The sequence below is a fragment of the Leuresthes tenuis genome, unplaced genomic scaffold (genome assembly GCF_036924035.1).
Source record: "Leuresthes tenuis unplaced genomic scaffold, fLeuTen1.0.hap1 SCAF_2, whole genome shotgun sequence".
Taxonomy (NCBI): Eukaryota; Metazoa; Chordata; class Actinopteri; order Atheriniformes; family Atherinopsidae; genus Leuresthes; species Leuresthes tenuis.
The window spans coordinates 8,946,283-8,966,853 of NW_027325356.1; the positions used below are offsets into that span (position 1 = coordinate 8,946,283).

Sequence of the window (20,571 nt, forward strand, 5' to 3'; positions counted from 1 at the left end):
GATGTTGATTCTTCACTTAGTTTTATTTTACAAGTTGCTGCTGCCGAGAATACCTACTTCTTTTTATCAGTACTTTATATTCTACCATAGTTGTATAAAAAATAGATGACTTAATGGGACAATAGCTGAGCTGAATGCAATCTGTATGTAAAACAATACATATTTCATCATCTTGTGACCTTGATGGATTGTTGCCACGGGATAATTACACGTCACAATGATTTTATCGGACTTGCAGAAAGCGCAGTCTGAATAAGCACAAGCTAAAATGCTCCCAGATTTAATGTAAACACTGTTCATCCCGCCACTGTGAGCAACATACATGATGATAAATGACTTTGCATACATTCAGTGCAGGTATGAGACTGTAGTATTTCACAACTGAAATGAATCACAACATGTGTTGAAAAGGAAATGTGCGTGAGTGCATGTGTATGTGTGTGCATGTGTGTGTGCTAAGCAATACCATATGGAGGTCAAAGAGAGGCCATATCTTGAGAGTCCTTACAAGGAGCTGTTTTTTGGTTCAACAGCTGGTCTCTGAATTTATGGAAAATTTAGTATATCGAGTTTTCTCTGGCATTTCAAGGATTTCGTAGATTGTAACTTCCACACTGAGAAAGACTGATCTACTGAAAGGAGTTTCTTATTCTTTCTGTTCTAAAAAGTTCTGTTCTTTTTCTGTACTTCACAACAAATACAAGAACATCCTGCTTATTGTGTTAATTATGTCTTCAATACTTCAGAAACAGCATGGGATGCATGTGTTTCATTAGTTGGGAGCAGCAAAGTCTTGTTTCCTACAAGTCACTGAAAGTGAGACTTGGGAAATATATGGAAACTATCAAGAAAGCCGAGTGTTAAAGACATTAATTTTGCTCTTCTTGCTGACATACAGCCGCTGTATGATCAGTACATTACTATATTGCTTCCTCCCCTCATTAAAGACCAAACATGTGCTCAAGTGTGAGCCACACCAACCAAACAAAGATGATTAGGTATGAGAAGTTGTTCTGGCTGACATGAACATGCGCTAATTTAGAGTCGAGGTTTTGGATAATAATTATGTTAACTAATGAAAGCAAAGCAACTGTATTAAAAGTAAACATGCACAGAAGAGGAACATTTTCTAAACTGGATGCAGCCCTCATTAACACATATGTGCTTGTCCTATTCCAAGTCAAAAAGACCATTCATATTGTGCACGTTGAAATTGCGGTAATTATACAATTCTAATACATTTTGCTGCCCTAATTAAAAGCTGCTTTTGCACATGTGAACCGAAACATAAAATTAAAACAAAAGGCTTTTGGTCCCGTTTGAACACCTTGGAGACCAGAAATCCTTTCATACGTTTGCTTTTAACTGAAATGCACACAGCGAACATTACTGAAAACATTCCCCAACATGAGGTACGGTCGCAAAGGGCTATTTCCAACCTCTAATTAGAGGATTGAATTTAATGAAGAAAACAAATTTAATAAATGGTATGATTTCAGTGGCATATACTTTGGTTCGTTGTTAGGAACCAACATGTATTCTTAGGAAATCTTATCAGGTAGAGTGAACACTTTAATAGCCAAATTCTTTGTTAAAATGTTTTTTCCTTTGAATACAGGTGTCACAGTCAAAGTTTTGCAGTTTACAGAGACTTCAACACAAAAGAGTTGCTACTCTTTTTGTTGTAGCATACACATGCTGGAACATCAGTTTATTCAGAGTGGATGCAGTCAGCAGCAGATCTCAGAATAACACCTTAACACAATATAAGATGGATACTGCCACCTACTATACAAAGCTGTGTGCACAAGAATAACTTGTTTTTTAAATTTTGAATGGAATTGCTTACAATCACACATAATTTAACCATCAAACTATAAATGTTAAAAGCCTGGCAGATGAGGTCTTCTAAGGACACTGTGTGCAAGCAGACAATTTCACTGGCATCTTCCTTTTACTGTTGGATCTGTTACAATGAAGCAACTTAGACCTTTATAAAGGTGATAAGTATTTACCACATAGCACAACTCCGTAGACAATAGGGGAAGTCTGATCTGCCGCAGTAACTAAAACCACTTAAGTTCAAAGATCCAGTTGAATAGAAAAATTTTTTTTTTCCAAGCTCTTACGAAAAATATAATTAAGAAAAGTTCTGGAGGGTTTAGGCAAACAAAACTAAAAAAAATATATTGTGTTGTCACAGGCTACTCATATGCATGAACCTGTTCTCAGAATTGTCCACATGAACCACAGTTCGTACAACTGGATGGAAATAATTGAATTACTAAGTTACTGCACTTTCTTTCTGTACTTCCCTCTATTCCTGCACTGTCAAATCTGACAGACTGACTAGTGGTTTCCTTCTACGTAGCTTATTGTTAGCTGGAATGTTATATCCTCATTTGTAAGTTGCTTTGGATAAAAGTGTCTGCTAAATGTATAAACTAAAACTCACAAACGCAAGTTTCCTAAAATCTGTGTCAAGAATATTTTGTACTAAGGAGTACACTTTTTATGCAGTTAGAATTTAAACTGAAATGTAGGTAATCTTCCCAGCTTTACAAGCACAATATACCACATTTGATCCATCGGCTAACTTTGTCTTTATCTAATTTAGTTTGGAAGAGTTTGCCTTCAAGTCTTTCCCCTGGGGTTGATTTGGCTCATTTCCATTGTTCATGACATACTACCGTTTGATTGGTGGATTACTCTGATGGGCGGGGTTCAGAAGGAAAACAAGGAAGTGAAAGCGCTCGTGACAGAGTATTCGTGTAGTTGAGTCCCGTTAACTCCTCACAGTTTTGGGAGATACATGTTAACTAAACAAGGAGAGTTTACTCAGAACTGACAATGGAAAATGTACGAAAACGTCGAGGCAAAAATGTACACAGGTTTGTATCGTGTTTATCAAAATGTATCCTTTAAGTCGCTGTTTTATGTTCAGAGACATGCAGTCGATTCAGGAACTTCAGATGTAGAGAAATGGACTAATGAACTAAGTTTCCAATCTGCTGCGCCACCCACATCTTCCCGAAACCAGAGGCGGCAATACATGCTTATGAGTATCGCCTGCGTATCTGTTTCAAGACAAATTATAACCCGTTTGTTGTGGTGGTATCTGAAAAACATGACTAACCGTCAAGGGTTCTTCAGATAGAAACCCCGCTACTGTTCATAGTTACCTCAAGCTTCCCTTCCGGCTTCCTACCAGGATTTTCTGTCATTATTTGGAAAAGCCCGCGTATTTTGTAGCTGCGTTCCTCATTCATAATTGAACTTTGGTTCGTTATCAGGGATGGAGTTGGTTACTAGGTCTGTTTCCATGGTTACAGACTCCAACATGCTTACATTCAGTTAACGTTCAGTTATACTTTATTAATTCCTGAAGGGAAATTACACGGCTGCAGTATGAACTAGAGGGGGGAAAACAACAAAACACCTAAATAATGAAAATAAAAAGCAGTCAGTCATCAGAAAGTTTTGAAGGTGCTGCTCTGTGTTTTAAGCTACTTGCACACAATCACAGGAGTCCTGAATTTTCATTTGAACTCGTTCGGATTCTCACTCCAGGCATTACTTTGAAGAGCTCAATCAGCTGCGACTACATGCTAACAACTTTACCGTTGGCATGGCTGCTTATAACAGATGTTAAACAGTGCCAGAATTGCCATCAGAAGTTATTCCAGCCGCAGCGTAGCCTTACTCATTAACACACTCTCAGTAATTAAAGCAGATTATTTGAGTGCATCATTTACAGAGGTTTGACTTCAGAAACAAGGAAGACATGTAAGAAATTGGTTCGTTAGACATATTTAATTGCTAGAATGGCTGGGTTAACATCTCAGGACCCACTTCCCTGCTCATTTTAGACATTTCCCCCCAACTCCAGCACACCTGGCTTCAGTTAATGGGTCAATAACAACCTTCTCCAGAACCTGTCAAGATGAAAGAGGTTATCACGTAGTTTAAAAAAAAAAATCATGTCTTTGAAGCAGAGAACTATCCAAAGCAAACATGGTAGTGGTTCCAAGGACCAGGGTTCAGTCAAATAGTAATTTCTAAATTTAAGAGGGCTGTGAAATTACTCAGATAACCATAAAAGCTGTCAAAATTCATAAAATTTCAAGAAAAGGAGATTCAATGCACAGGAAACAGTGGACCCAGCAGCTCTTAAGGTTCTGAGAGTTTCTTCCTCTTTAATCACTTTAACTCTATTGAAAGTGAGGCAGCTGTCAGATTGTCAAACAATTTCCCAGCATGTACATTAGGGCAGTAATGAGTAAAATTGTAAATGTATTCAGTTTGGGATGTACGTATATTGGTCTAACATCATATTAGTCAGTTTTCAAATTGTTGACTCCAATTTATTAGTGGAGATCCCTTAGAGTAACAATATGTTTTAACCTGAATTTGCAGCACTAGTAAATGCTGCAGTGAACCTCATTTTAATGCCGTATTCCCAACATGTCTGTTGAATGCTCAGCCTCAGTTTATTACAACGACTTACTGTCACTGCAAAATGTGTACTGACAGCACTCCTGGGGTTTCTGAGGAGAATGGGTCGCGGGGGAAAGTGAAGCCCTTCCACTTTGACCTGTGGTTCTGTCTGACCGCACAGAACTGGATTCTTGACTTTGGAAGGCCTATTGTCATGGTAAAGAGGCGCGATTCACTCAATCTGTACCTGATGTGGTTCAGCTGTTGCTCTCCCAATTTATGCATCAGTGAATACAAAATGTTTTCTTTATCATGTGCATTAGATCATCCTTCCTCTGGAGTGGTTCCCCCTTAATAAGCCCAGTGCTGGAGACTATTTCCACATGGCCTACAATGTCATCACACCTTTCCTAATGCTCAAGGTAAATCTTCACATGTCTGCCTCTTTCACATTTCACCTTTTTAGGCAAAAAAATCCCCAAAAACTTTGTTAAGCAGTCGCTTTTCTTCCTCGTAATTCACACTTAAGAAGCAGAGGTATTTGTGTGTCTTTATACACATCAAGTTGGCGTCATGGAATCAGCTGAGTGACATCAGCATCTTTGGTTAGAGTGGCGCTCTCTGCTTAATGTGTGGAAGCACGGTCGAAGGAGGGCCTTTTCGCCTCTTTCACTGCCTCCCTTGCCAGCTCAGAGGCTCATCAGCGGCGGCTTCACTTCGACCTCTGTTCTCATTCCGCCTCTGTGCTTTCGTACATGACATAATGCAGAATGCAGGCACATCAGTCCCGGCTTGATTTCCAGGCCTCTCTTTCTCTAACTTCTCTTCTCCACAAGATTTGACCATGTTTAGCCAAACAAATCATGCATGTTCGCCCTTGTGGCTTTCAGTGGTGTTGCATGTTAAGACGCTTCCTCCTGAGTTTCTCAGCCGACATCAGCAGTCAGACGCTCTATTTGCGTGTAAACGATGAAGTTGAAGCACCCTCTAATGATCAAACTGCGTTATGAGCCTATTCTAAACCACCACAAAGCATTTGTCCGGCATTTGAAATGTGTTTTGATATCAGGAAACCTACTGATACTAATATTTGTACTGTAGGTCAGAACTGGCGTCGTCAGTAGACCAATCAATTAGCTGACTGGCCTGTAGCATCTGTTATATTTGATTAATTCAGCTAATTTCACTTTGATGCTAAGCAGCTGTCTCTTATTATTTCAGCGCTGCATCTAACTGGATAGTAATTACTGATTTTGTTTAATCTTTTCATACAGAACACAGGATTAATAGTTTAATTCATTATCAGCTTTTAGAGAGTTATGGTTGATTTGGTTTTATTTGTTCCTCCGTTGCAGAAACCAGAATTGCTTTAATTAAATTTGTTTTGTTTTGGTGATTTTCCTCATGGTAAAATGACACTATAAGAATAGTAATAAGTTAGTGACTGACTTGTATTTCAGTGTGGATTGGTTAGATTAATGCACGCCAGCTCAAAAATCAGATTGTCACCATCGGTGTCGGCAGAACAAAGAGATATGAGAAGAAAACAGTGCAAAATACCTCAAATGAAGCAAGCTACTTTGTTGTTCTTTTAGCATACAGATGTGATCATATGAAGAATACACGTGTTGTTGCTCCCCTCAGCTGATCGAGCGCAGTCCCAGGGCTCTGTCTCGCACAGCTGTCTACCTCTGCATCATCACTTTTGTCATGGGCGCCAGCATCCACCTTGTTGGAGACTCCATCAACCACCGGCTCATCCTGAGTGGCTACCAGCTCCACCTGTCTGTCAGAGAGAACCCCATCATCAAAGACCTCAAACCGGCGTCGCTGGTAAGAGTCCAAACCTCCTCCATGAATGTACCGGGGAGATTGGGAATGTTTGTTTTCAGCGTTGGTATTTTATCACATATCAGGACAAAGGGCAAAAGAAAAAAAGGCAGACTCGTTTGATGCAGCAGAATTCATCCTGCTGTGTAGGAGTACAGATTATTTATCTCTGGTCTTTTTTGGGTCACATCTTTTTGTCATCTCAAAGCAGAGTATCACACGTATGACGCTGACTAATACTTCTCTGTAAGTGTGAGGGTTACTCGTCTCCATCCACCCCCATGATTAATTTAACTAACCCTGCTGGTTAATTCAAGGGTTTACATTGAGTCAAATTCAGTTTTCTTTCCATATGCTTTGTTTCTCACTTTTATTTGAATTGCGTTTACCACTTAAACTCCCTGATATGCAAACCGGCTCAGGTTAAAACTGTGAAATCATTTTAAATACAGATTAAAGTAATGAATCTCTCTCGCTGCTTGGCATGCACCAGAGACTACTGCCACATGAATATGTTCCACTTAATCCTGACATTGTTATAAAGGCAGCCTCTTAAGTTTTGGATGAACTGTGAAATTATATTCACTTACAAGTGTTGAAGTGGACCAGCTCCACGTTTTCTGTCAGACTTGTTGAGCTTTTACAGAGCAGAGTTTTTAGGTATTCCTGGATCCAGACCGGCATTCATATTTACTTGTAAATTTACGGCTCCAAAACCTGTGCAGATCAGATTATCTGGCTTACTGCCAGCGGAAAGTGGCTCCTTTCTCACTTGTAGGAGATGTTTTCCCCCCACAACATTGTTACCCCTGTGGTTGTTGAATTACATCCTTGCATAGTTATTTAAATGGCTAATCTGTTTGAATGGTTTGTTTTTCTGTGGGATTTGAATGGGCTTGTTTTATTATAACCTGCCTCTCTGTTAATTTGGTGTGATTGTAGCACTTTGATTCTGCCTTTTTTCTGTGTTTAATTATTCTTTTTTGTCATAAATGAACTGACTTGACAGTCACGTATGTTTGTCAGCGATATATTTTACTCTACATGACATCTAAAGAGCAGCACAAAAGCAGGATTATTCTAGTAACTGACGAACCTCATGTTAAAATGATGTTAATCCACTTGGTTTGTTTTGATCCCTGCAGTATTTCCTATTCAGAGAAACAGCTTGGTCTGCTCCTTTTCTTGTCTCCAGTGCATGAGCCCACTAGAAGTGATGATAAGTGACAAGAGAGGCTCAGACCAAGCTGCTGATGATCCGTCAGAGTGATGAAGGTTTACTGTGTAAAATGAAGGTGTTACAAAGAAAAAAAATCATACCAGTAATTACCTGCTTCTTAATGCACAGCTTGGAACTTCATAAGCAGATTCACAGACTTTATTCACCCAGCCTATTTTGGCATTAACATAACCCTGGTGTGTTTGTATCAAATATATGATCAAAGTAGGCTTATAAGGCCTTTTTTTAGACATTGAATTAATTTAGCAGACACGCTTATCCAAACGGACTAATAAGTGAGAAACAGATCAGGGGGCAGCGTGGGGTTTAGTATCTTGCCCAAGGATGCTTTGACATAACGGACAGGAGAACACGACCTTCTGAATGTAGGAGGACCACGGCATCATCCAGCATGATCGTGGCTAAAACGCGTGGCTTTAAATGGGCCATTATCAAAGAAAAATTACAGTAAAACCAAAAGTTATGTGTAGTAAGAAATCATTTGACTGTTTTTGGTTTTCATAACAGCATTGTTATTTATGACTTTTTTTATTCTGTTATCGTTTGATGTCAGTATCATAACAGAATTATTTATAACTATTTGTATTTCGGCTCAGTCTCCGACACTTGCTTGAAATTGATTTTGAAATAATCTTTTCATCGCCTCACTCTGCAGACACCCTCCCTGCACTCTGTCTTTGTTACACAACTGAACATAGAAAAACCTTGTTAGAAACTGGGAAGTTCAGTTCCACACCAAGGTCTCCTTCAGATGGGTTTACGCTAATCATCCTGCCTACGACAGGACGGCAGACATCTGTGCAGTGGCGGGGTCTGTTTAAGATCCGTTTCAGGGCAGAGAGGAGGGGTAGAGTCTCAGGGACCAGAGGCAGGTGAGTCTGATGAAGACAGCTGCAGGGCATCTTAATCAGTCTCACACTCCTGGACAGACAGAGCAGAAAAGCCACAACAAGCCTGTGGGTCTCTTTAGAGAGTTTTAGTAACAGTTTATGACAGTAAATGTCTGTTCAGCTCAGTAGTCTGGCATAAATGAACCAACAAAAATGTGTTGTGTTGGGGGGAGGGGGGGGGCATTCCACAGAAGCAGGTGGTCTTACACTCTGCTGTGTGAGGTTTCAGAAATTATGTAGCATCAAAAGAGCAGACAAAAAATCCCGTGACTCAGTCATTGGAGCAACATGGATGGTCTGAAATATCATGCAAACACTTGGCGATTTTGTCATCTGGAGGAGTCATCGTGGCCCGTGTTGTTGGTGTCGTACATTTATCAGAGTGCATTTAGTGATACCTACATGTAATTGTCATCCAACCTTTTTATTTTACATACGACAACCTGTTTAACATGTCGCTCTTATAGGTTTTCACCTTCAAATCTGATAACCGAGGGCCATATCCTGTGATTCCTTACATCATTTTATACTAATGAATCCTATCCAGTATGTACATATGTGCATTTGTTATTGTTTCTTCAGGCATTTAAGGTTTTCCCCTTCCCCCTGTAAATGTGATTTGTAAGTGTAAATGGTACAGGAACAGTAAGTGCACTGTGGGAGAATACTCCAGGCAGACTAAAACACGGCACCAACAGAACATACCTGCAAATGTTGAGTTCTTGGCAGTAATTCAGTCTTTTGGTCCTCTCTTCACAGATCGACTCCTTTGAGCTGCTGTATTTTTATGATGAACAGCTGGGACATTTGATGTGGTATGTACACACAGAGAGGCAAGAAATGAGTGACGTGTAATAATGAAGGACTCGTCTCTTTTAAAAGGAAGAGGAAAGAAATAACAGCAATTGAATTGGACTCAAAATAGGCATTCAAGTTAATGTTGTCCATTTAAGTGTTCTGAATGTTAGAATAAACATTTCTGTTTGATACGTTTGAAACCATTAGCAGCCTTCTTCCATGCTGAAGTTTATGTTGGCTCCTCTTTCCAGACATGGACTCTAAATAAGTAGCGACAGTGGTTTGCATGTGAATCCATAGTTAGTTCTTGTTTGGGTGGGAGATGAAACCTCAGCTCTAAATAACACTGACCACAAAGATCATCCCTGCACGATGTGATCTGATGCGGTTCATTAACTCAATGTCACTCAGTACTTCAAGACTATTCCTCCTGCCTGCTGGTCTTTCCAACAATTTTTCCTCTGTTAAGACTCCTAATGGCTTTTCTTACTCATAACAAGGGCTGAGATGCTTCATGCAGACCTTTCAACTTCTTAGGCTTCACTTTAAGGGGATTTTTTTTTTAGAAAATGTCAAGAATTTCCTGAGAAATTCATCTGTTGTAGCAGCTCTTTAATTTGAATCTTTATGAATGGGAGATATATTGATCTTTTTCCAGGAAACCGTAAGATAAGAAACATGGAATAAAAAACAATCAAATAAGGGAGTTAAAAGGAGTGTGAGAGACCTAACTCTGAGGGTCATTACATTCATAAAGTTCATAGGAATACAAATAGTTCACTAAGATATAAGGGTATTTACGTTTTAGTAACTGCCAGATTGTGTTTGGTAATGATACAATTTAAATGTTTAAGGAGATGGGATGTGATTCAGAAACTATAGCTGAGAAAGTTTAGAGATAAACCACATCAGATAATTATTATTTCCTGTTGTACAGATGGAAATGGTGAGTATGAAATGTGTCATTAGTGATAAAGCATCATGATGACCAGGGTTTATCAGCTAAAGTAGTGAGTGTTAATTCCACCTGCAGTTTGATGCAATCCTGATGAAATTTCAGTGAATTAAGAGGCAATTCTCGCAGATGTTCTGTATTAGAAACACGTAAGACCCAAATGCAGACAGCAAACCGGATGCTCATGGAAACTTACCTGGTTTATTAACAAAAATTAAACCAAAGACGCAGCAGAGCCAGAAAAACCACTGACTGAATTACAGAGACGAAACAAACTACAGGGAATAACCAAGAAGGTAATAACAGTGAGGATCTGACAGTGACCGAGACAAACCCAGGAGCATAAATACTGTGCGGACCTGATGAGTGGGCGTCTGAGTGTGGAGCTGAGGACAACTACTGGTGAGGATGTGAAACCGAGGAACGTAGAAACTAAACTGAGACCAGCACACAAGCACAGAACTGAGGCAAGATGAAAATATTACACACAAAAGCAAGAATAACGACAGACGAACCATGAGAGGAACTACAAACAAAAAGAGAATAAATCCTAATTCAAAGCAAGAACTCCAAAATAATAAGAAAACAGAATACAAGAAAACTAAACTGAAAAGTTGGAAAATTCACAAACGCATCTTAGTTCTTTCTTTCCTGGTCACAACATTTCATCACACCGAGATAAAAGTGACGTTTCTCATTCTTTGTGGGTTTGTTTCTTTGATGTCAAGTCAGCTGTTGCCAAACATAGGAGTGTAACGTGATCTGGTACAGTTAGTAAGAGTCGGACTGGTTTTCTTTGTCCAGGTATATTCCCTTCTTCATCATCCTGTTCATCTACTTCTATGGCTGCTTCTCCAGCACCGAGGAACAGAGGAAGATTCCTGTCAGTGGTTGGCTGTTGCTGGGACCCAGCGCTCTCTACTATTGGTCAGTCATCTGACATTTTTTAAATTCTCATGCACGTTTTCCTTGGCACTACATACAACACAAAACATACATGGCATGTTCACGCCAACAAGTTCTGTGAAAAAGAGACCAACAGACACGTCTTGGATCGCACGCATCTTTGACCACAGCCGTCTTGATGTCCCAACACTTTGATGCCATTTATCAGCCATTTGTTTGACGTTCACAGCATATTCTGTATTTTCTTGTCTTCAAGGTACTTGGTCACTGAAGGACAAATCACTGAACTCTTCCTGCTTGCTTACGTTGCCATGGTTGCCGTGGTGACATTTCAGCGCAGTAAAGGCCTCCGTCCAGACAGCAACGGGCTGTTTCTTTTCTATAGTTTCAGTGTCACTGTGCTGCTGGTGGCTCTGTGGGTGGCCTATCTGTGGAACGACCCGGCACTACGCAACAAGTACCCCGGGCTCTTCTACGTTCCAGAGCCCTGGTCCTACTACACCTTACATATCAAGAAGAGCCAGTGAACCATGTGTCGTCTGTGTTTTTAAAGCCATAAGTTACTGATGTTTTCAGGAGCTAACTGATGCATACACCTGGGACGGAGGGAATGGCTGAAACCTGAGCAGCAACTTCGCTGGAAACAAAGATCTGCTGGCTTCAGAGGGGAATTTTACTTCTCTACATTTCTGGACTGTGGCTTGTCGAGTGTTGCTTTATTTGTCTTATTTAAAACGTGCGGTCAGATTTGAAAAGCCGCTTTTATCTTGGGAATGAGATTTGAGAGGCCATGTAATTTGTAGTTACTTGTCTTTGAGAGAAAAGGCACATTTGACGAGTAGCTTCTTAAATGTTGCTGAGCACTTCTGCGACTTGTTCTTTTCGAGCTTTGGTCCATTAAACATGTTTCACCAAACAGTTTAACTCAGTAATAAACCATTTGTACCAACCCACTGTTGCATGTGAAGTTAGAGATAATTTGAATAAGGAGTAATTTATATAAATACAGATATTTGAAATGTCTCCATTTATATATGAAAAGTATATTAACTCAAAAAACTTCAAAGAATCTGTTCAATCAATTACTAAATGCTCAGGTACAGATGTTTTAATAAGAAAATGTGGTACAGCTGCTTCTTACTGGCTTACAAGAAGCTAAATTAGAGGTACGTAATCCCCAACTGCTTTAAGAAATATTCTCACAACTTAAGCTACACAAATGTAATAATAGTAACATCTAAAGCAAAAAGTAAGAGCAAAGCTCAGAGTGTAACTTGACAGAACAGTTTGTTTTTTTTATCAAACACCAGAAATAAATCTTATGAGACACTGGCTGTGCACCTGTGCGAGTGCACACAACATGACGTAGAGGACACAGTAATCCGTTGTTTTCATGTGTGATTGTGAAACCATGTGCATCAACGTGGAGCTTTAACAGCCTCCAGGCTTCTGGTTTCAGCCCGTCACATGTTAAAGTCTGAGGTCCAACATGTGGATCTGGCTCAGAGTAGATGTTCCAGCACAATTTCCACCTTGAAAAAGTGACAAATATGTTGCAGCAGACACCAAATATCCTGATTGAAATCCTTAAAGTAGAATCTCTACATGTGTCAACGTAAAAATTTTTTTTTTTTAAATGTACATTATTGTTCTTATTATTACTGATCAGCTAATGGTTTTACTTTAAAACTCACTCTGTTGAGTTCCTGGATCACATAAACACATGATCCACTCTGATTTTACAGAGCGATTCAACTTTAATCGTCCCATCATTTAAATAAATGGAATTACCAATGGTTGACTGAATATCTGGATATGGGGCTTCTTCCCCTCACAAACATTTAAATTCTGATTTAGAGTCTTGATTCCAATCCTAGTCCATGAAATAAAAGTATAGCTCAGTTTATTCTGAACATTCTAAATGTTTTTGCAGTCTGTGGGACGAGAGATTCTAAACCTACACAGCTCTCCGTCAGGACTCATCCACTGATGCGCTTTGGAAATGATAAGAACTGACATTTTGTTTCACCTGGAGTTGAGTGTTTTGGTTCCCAGCCCTGTGCATCCATGACAGAATCTGCATTTGTCTTGTGCGTTTCTGTTCTTCGCTGTTCTCTGCAGCCGATCTTCCATCTCATCTGTCGGAGGCACCGGTGTGAACCTGAGGAAGTTTAAATGAGCATTCTTTGTGTCTTTGGTCGTTCTGTCTGAAATCAAAGCTAAAGTTTGCATCCTTTGTGTTTCACTGTGTATTCACTCCTCCTGTGACATTAAAAACAATCCAGTGAGTTTTATCACTGACTGAAATAAGCATTTACGATTAAAGACCCACGGTTCTGGGATGGCAAGAGGTGAAACTACAAAAACTGCAGACAGATCCTTTTTCACTGATGAAAATGCTTTCATGGTCAAGTGGAAAAATCTGGTTGACAACTGGAAAAAAAACAACCTTTACGATCCCCTCTAATACAGGTGACACTGGACCATCCTTTAGGAAAGAGGGGAGATGATTCTGTCCCATCATTCCTTCTTCCATCAGGGAAGAACTTTGACATGAGCATTTCTGAATTACTAACCTCGATCATGAACTATTTTATATATATTTCTACATTGTGCACTTGAAGCCTCTTGTGCCCAAAAGTCTTTTAATCCCAGAGATGAACATCCCTCGATATAACTGCGGTTCAGAGGATTAAAAAACTGATAATAGTGAATGTATTATAATACATGTTTATTCTTTGGATTGCAGCATAGAATTACATAAAACAATTAAATTAATCAAAACCCAAACTTGTGCTCAGATTTTTCTTTTTATAAGTCTTAATATGCGCATATATACACATACATACAGAGAGCACCCACTCCGGTGGCGTTCTCACACATACAGATGACACATCTAAACAAACCTGCTCCACAGAATCAACAGCAGCAGTGACTGATGGTGATTAGTTACAATGATCATAGATAAGTAATACTGCTGACCAGGCCAAGGCCACATTAAACAAATGTTTGAGCATCTTTTTCCTCAGCTACATGTGAAAAGTTACAGGACTGGAGGAGCTTTTTTTTTCTTTTTTTTTTCTTTTTCTCAGGAGGAACAGCAGGAATAATCTCCCTGACTTAACAAGCACCAAACCCTTTCCTCCCTCAGCTCTCACTACCCTTCCCGTCACCAAATATGGCTGCTGGTACCTTGGAGAAGAAAAATTCATACCGACTGCCTTTAAAAATGCACCAGGCGGACAATCTGTGCCCCAATTTCCCTGGAGAGCAGACTCTGGAAAAACATGCACCTACAAACAGATTCTGTTGCACCGCCCCGTATTGCTCTTTTTATGTGGTTCATTTCAGCTTTTGACGACCCACAGAAACAGGAACTGGGAGGGGAAGGATTAAAAAAAAAAAAAAAAGGAAGGAAAAAAAAAAAGTCTGGCAGAACAATCTAGATGGCCAAAGCAGAGGACGAGGTAGTTAGAAGGTGAAAACTTTCTACCAGGGCAGGAAAACTGGCCAAACACTGATCCACAGATTAGTATTCGGCCATCTTATTTGTTCCCGGGTAGCTGTTAGGAAGCACCCTGCAGCAGGGCAGTGGTGGGTTGTAAGTTTGATCATTTTCTGGTTGTATATAAAATTCCCTGTGTGCTGAGGTTTGCCAATGCCCACCAGGGGGCGACATTTTAGCATTCCTTCTGGTGGAACAGGCAGTAATGAGCCTGACAGCTCCTGAGAACAAATTCCTCAAAAAAACTCTTTTAGAAATTGAACCAAAGTGGGAGTCTGTTTTTTTTTTTTCTCTTTTATTTTGTTTTTTAAACTAACCCTTCAGTGTAAAACATCGTGCTGAGGGTTTACTGTAGTAACGACATGCTTAAAGTGAAGAGCAAAAACCGGTCTGGCTCCAGGTTGAAGGCCACGTTAAGGTGGGAGGTTGCTCCAGACCAGTGAAGCCACACTCAGCACAGAGCTGCAGGAGAAGCAGCCGACGGCACAAAGATATGGAAAGCATTCAGAGCAAAAAGAAAAGCTAAAAAACACGATGGAGCCGCATATGCTTGGATCCAGATCAGAGGAATTAAATGTGTCTCTGATGGTTTAACCAGCCAGAAATAATAATGCTGGCTTTGCTCCAGCGGCAGAGATGAAGACGACTGGATGACACGATGTGCTTCTCTGTAAATTATGTCAGAGTAACAGTTAATCCAGCTTTAATGAATGTGGACAGACTGATGAGGAGGGTGTGTGCTGGAACTGAAGTCACTTTCTGGTCACCATACTGGACCAAAACCGACGCCACAATACCTGTGCAACAAACTGTTCAGTTATGCCTGTGCGTACACGTTAGACTTCCTGTACAACTTCTTCTAGTGCTTTTAATGCGGCGTACTGGTGTCATTTTCTCAGTAGCAATGGTTCAAGGTTAGCAAGAAGATCGCAGTGAGCCTCAGGTGGTTGATAACGTCAATACAGCGCCGTAACCAGTGCTGGAGGCGTACCCCACTCGTTGCAGTTCTGATCCCAAACAATGGGTGTCACTATTGGGAAAATGACCACTACAGCACAGGACTGGCACAAGCAGAGGTTTGTAAAGGAAACAGCTGAATCAAACACAAACGGAACTACATAGTTTTAACTGAGCAGCTTTACTTTTAATTGCTTTTGGATGTTTCTGTGGCATCTGCAATAATTGGACCAGCTTAGGTTTTGATGGGTCGCACAGAAAAAAGATTAAAAAATTTAAATAAAAATAGATAATAATTTGAGGAGCCTGATTGAGCGCCCGGCTCGCTAGCTATTGTGACATCAATTCTGGAGCTTAAACGGAGCATTACGTCGCCGAGTTGTCGTCACAATGTGCTCACGCAATAATCAAAGTGTCGAGCATAACTGCGGCAAAATAAAGTTAAATACTCTGTTACAATGAATCCAGGCTGTTCCTTTCACTTAAAGTAGGTAAAGCAGAGAGTGAAAAATCCCAACAGTGTTTTCTTCTGAGAAGAAGAGAACATATCATCGCCTCTGTGCAAATGAGCTGAAGTGTTGATATGAAAGCAGTGGTTGGAAGAGACACGGTCACGTGGTTTTCTGAGGTACAACAACAAAAAGGAACAACCAGAAGCCTGAAGTGATCTCAGACCCCCCCCAAAACAGTTTCTGATTACTTTCCATCTGACTCAGTCAGGTCCAAGCAACAAACTCACACACACACACACAAAATCACACACTAGAAAACTTTACAGTCTTTCTTCATGAACATCTAACTGTTACGAACCACATTGTTACAAAAACAACCAAACTACTCCCACAATAGCTCAAACTACAACCTGCCAATCAAAAACACACCAGACAGCCAGCGACCAATCAGATGACTCCAAGGTGTTGGGGCTTTAAGGCCAGATAATAAATACACAGATATTAAACTAGACTATGGTGATATACAGTCGTCTCATCCTGCAATTGCAACTTCAATATTTAAAAGAAAAACAACTAATTTTTCTTAAGAAAGCAACACTGAAGTGATTCCTCATCCAGAAACCGAGTCCTTTTCATCGCTCCTGCATCAAAGTGCCTCAATATTAGTTTTAAAAATATTGGCCACTGAACTAAATGCGCCACCATTAGCTTGTCCAACTCGTCTGGGATTCAAATACAAACCATTAAAACTCGATGTAGCGTACAGGAAGAGACTGCGAGAAAACAGAGAAATCAATCCATCCATTTACAAGTAAATTTACAATGATAAAAGCAGCAATTTTCATGAAATCATTTGTGCAATATTCATTCAAATAAAAAGGCTTTAAGTTCCATGCAGTAAAGGCATGTGTACGAGCATTATAAATACTAACTTCACACCCCTCAAATTAAGAAGATGCATGATAAAATAAATGAAAGGCAGGTGGTATCCAAGACACACAGAGCGCCGACATGGATGCAGTATCCCAGATTATTTGAACTAAAAGCATCATATAATATTAACATGATCAATCTGTATAGATTCCTCAGTATACATGGATAAACTGGATGTCACCATAGAAACGGTTACAGGCAGCAAACCCAGTCTCAGCCACACCAAAAACTGCCGTCATCAGGATGTGAGCTGAGCTGGCTGCTAAAAGATGAAATATATACTTTCCACCTTTAAATCAACTGATCGATCCATGCTTTTTGCTCACTAGGTGAGACAGCATGGCTTAGACTCTTTGCTTTTCCACTCGCCCCAGTCTCGCTCAGCAACGGGCGACTCCTCAGATATTTAGTATTTTAGTACAACGATTCCAGTTTAAAGCAGCAGAAGCAGAGATATCAAAACTTTTACAGTACTGTGCAAAGGTGTTGAGCACCACCCCCCCATCTTACAGGTTGCTTCCAAGCAGCTAGACTGTCTTGGAATCTTTTAAAGTAGTCTTGAGCAATAACTGTCCAGGCTTCACATTGGCTCATTGCAAGTCTGGTCTTTGTAACCGACCACCAGAGAAATGTGTTCATGTTGTTGTAGTTGTTAAGCCAGCCAACACTGACCTATGAATGGTTCAATCACAAAAAAGGAACCTAATTAAAGGGATGAACCAGTGTCGCGTCCACACATAAGACAACAAAGCAAAGAACCAATTATAAATAGAATCTTGAGGCACTTTGTTACAAGCAGCCTGTCACAAAGACAAATTGTTTGTTCCCATTTCTTTAGTTACATCTATGAAAAATACCAAAGATAACACTGTTAGACAGATATAAAATAGTGCATCAGCAAAGAGATTCCCTAAAAACTGTCAGCTGAAATCTTGGCATATCTCAGAGTAGTTTGCAGGATGTCCTTAAAAAGGAAACTGGAGAAGTGGAAAAAATCCAGCACAGGACCTGAGAGATGCATCTGAACCTTCAGTTGATCCATCTACTGTTCACTGAAGCCTCATCAGAAATGGCTGTCCTTATGGCTGCCATTCATAGGGGAAGAAAACACGGAGGAAAGGCTGAGGTATGCCAAAAGACAAGACTGAAAATCAGTGGCAACAGGTCTTATGGAGGGATGAATCCTCCCCAGAGCCCGGACCTCAACATCACTGAAGCAGTGTGGGATCCTCTTAACGCAGAATGGAACAAAAGGCAGCCCACATCCAAAGAAGAGCTTTGGGATGTCCTTCAAGAAGCCTGGAGAACTATTCCTGAAGACTACTTAAAGAAATGACAGAAAGCTTGGTTCAGACTGTGTTGGAGAATAAAGGCGCTCACACCAAATCTTGACTTTCAAGCTCGTTAGAACTACACAAACTCCATTTCCCATTTATGTTTGAACATGTTTCAATAACCCACTCCATCCATTTCCCTTTCTCCTGACATCATATAAAGAAATGAGGGGTTGCTAAAGATTTTCACACAGCACTGTACTTCCTGTTGGATCCTGCATTTCCCACAATGCCACTCGGTGGCAGCTTTTGTTGGATTCTCTCCCCCCGTGATGGGCTTTTTCTCCTAAATTTGTACAGCAGTACCATGATGACACCATCACTGATGACATCATCAGGGTTTCACAGGCTGATTGTGGGGGGAACCTTCTGCAGTAAACTGAATTCCATGTGAAAAGTAGGTGGAGCTGCCCTTTATCTTGTGGAAAGATAATGCATACACACATATTGCCATCCATAGAACTTTTCTTGAAAACATGTCGTAACAAAAGGTGCTGAACTGAAAATGTCTCCATGAACAAATGTTCAAGATTAAGGTCAGTAAAAGTGTTGCAGACCCTCTGGAATGTTCAATTAAAATAAAGAAATAATTAAAAATCTCCCAAAATCTTCCACGCCATCCTGGGTGTGTCAGGAATGTTTAGTCAGTCAGAACTGCCTTTAAGTTTAACGTTCTCCCAAAATGCACTCAGCTTGTTCTCCCAGTCGTGTCAGTATTTAGAAACAGAGAATAAAAACTAGGTTCTCTTTAAAAAGATCAAATGCATAGAATTAAATTAATCATTTCCTCAAGCTTCAATATCCAGCAGAAACTCAACTTACTCTTCCTCAACACATACTCCTGCCTTTCCGTCTACATGCTGCTGAGAGAGCGCCTCCTGGTGGCCGACTGTCATTAGTCGTTTACACAGAGTTTACTTACAAGGACGTAAAAACGATACCACACAGATGGAGAAGAAACCATCAACGTGGTGTCAGCTGGTTCGAGGGAGCAGCCCTCCTTCTCACCACCTTCAACCCACAGTCCCCTTCTGCTCACATCCAGACGCCTCTTATCCAACATCTCCAGTGCAAAATCTACTTTTAAAGCCTCTCAGTTTGAGCAGTCGCTCCCGTAGTGGCTTTTCCCGACTTTTCACAACACAACTCTTCCTGCACTACACTGCACGACCACAACAATATGAAGTTACTTGTGCACACAGGGCAAAACTGTACATGTACAAACACACACACAGACAGACACACACACCCCACCTTATCCTTTCCCGTCTGCAGTCCCTGAGATCACCTCACACTTAGCACAAGGCATTCTCTTCGACACAAACACAGCGAACAGAAATCAAATATACGGAGAAAAAAAAAAAAAAACACCAACCAGGCCGTGGTGAAGGCACATTCTGGGAGGATCTATCTTCAAAAGAAAAGGAGTCCGGGAGGGAGACATGAGTCTCAAACGATGAGTCAAAGTGAGTTCAGGAGAGTGGCAGTCGCAGTGAATTCTGGGACATGGAGTCTCAGGACAAACAGATGACATGCAGGGATGCAAACACACCTCGTGTGAAAACCCTGCTCTCAAGTTGGCAAGTTTTCTTCCCACTCGGACACCGGGTTTTTAAAATCGTAATTTGGATCCATTTCTATTTTCTCACTTACAAAGAACAGGAAGACAAACATTTTTAAAAGTTTTCCCCATTTGTCAGAAGGCAAACCAAATGCTCATCAGGGACCTCAAAAAGGCTTAAATTTGCATCCCTGCGTATCAATTCAGAGAGCATCTGTGAAGGAGCGACTAATCCACACCCACAGGTCCCAAATCTTCTTCCATTCACTCTTACCATCTTTCTACCAGACTGCTTGTTGCTTAGCATCATCTTCCCAAATGATAAACGGTCCTTCCTTGGACTTCTACAAATTCTGCGTAATCTCACAACCTCTCTGAGAAGTTGCTTCACTGTCTGTTCTCTGCTTTCATCCACTTTCTGTGAATGAATGCAGGATGTGTAGTTTCTAACTGTTAGCTGTCAGGCAGTAGGTCAGTTCTGATGTGTGAGCCTGTTGCATAGCTGGGAAGAGGAGGAGGAGGACCATGGGGAGTTCATCTCTCCCATCCAGCTCCTGGTTTCCTGTCTCAGCTGCTCCAGGACTTGCGGTTCTCCCCCCGACGCGCCACGATGGCTTCTCCTCGCAGGACGGGGACATGGGCTGGAGGAGGAAACTCTCCCGTCTGCCGACTGGTGCGATCGCGACTGGACAGCCGATCCGGGCGGACGAGCACCCCGTAACCTGGTTTACATTGGAAATATCGATGTCCTCCCACTGAACCGTCGTTCTTAC

The 20,571-nt window shown here is 40.7% G+C and overlaps 2 protein-coding genes across 3 annotated transcripts in view; one reads left to right on the top strand and one right to left on the bottom strand.

Annotated features, from left to right (window-relative positions):
• Positions 1 to 2,743: 2,743 nt before the first annotated feature.
• Positions 2,744 to 13,846, top strand: LOC140301571 (ceroid-lipofuscinosis neuronal protein 6 homolog). The gene is made up of 7 exons (XM_072380109.1): positions 2,744 to 2,891; positions 4,534 to 4,654; positions 4,761 to 4,859; positions 6,082 to 6,270; positions 9,157 to 9,212; positions 10,955 to 11,077; positions 11,313 to 13,846. Exons 1-7 carry the CDS (start codon positions 2,851 to 2,853, stop codon positions 11,581 to 11,583), a joined length of 900 nt encoding a protein of 299 aa, XP_072236210.1. The 5' UTR covers positions 2,744 to 2,850; the 3' UTR covers positions 11,584 to 13,846.
• A 991-nt stretch (positions 13,847 to 14,837) lies between these two features.
• LOC140301570 (kinesin-like protein KIF13B) overlaps positions 14,838 to 20,571 on the bottom strand; it is a 41,563-nt gene continuing 35,829 nt past the window's right edge. For both annotated transcript variants that reach the window (XM_072380108.1, XM_072380107.1), the window contains exon 39: positions 14,838 to 20,571. In XM_072380108.1, coding sequence (XP_072236209.1) covers positions 20,366 to 20,571 — 206 coding nt within the window. In that variant the 3' untranslated portion in view covers positions 14,838 to 20,365.

Coding starts and splice junctions, on each gene's coding strand:
- LOC140301571 (XM_072380109.1), top strand. CDS start 2,851: ATGGAAAATGTACGAAAACGTCGAGGCAAAAATGTACACAG. Junction 4,860..6,081: donor CACCTTTCCTAATGCTCAAG/GTAAATCTTCAC, acceptor TGCTCCCCTCAG/CTGATCGAGCGCAGTCCCAG. Junction 11,078..11,312: donor CCCAGCGCTCTCTACTATTG/GTCAGTCATCTG, acceptor CTTGTCTTCAAG/GTACTTGGTCACTGAAGGAC.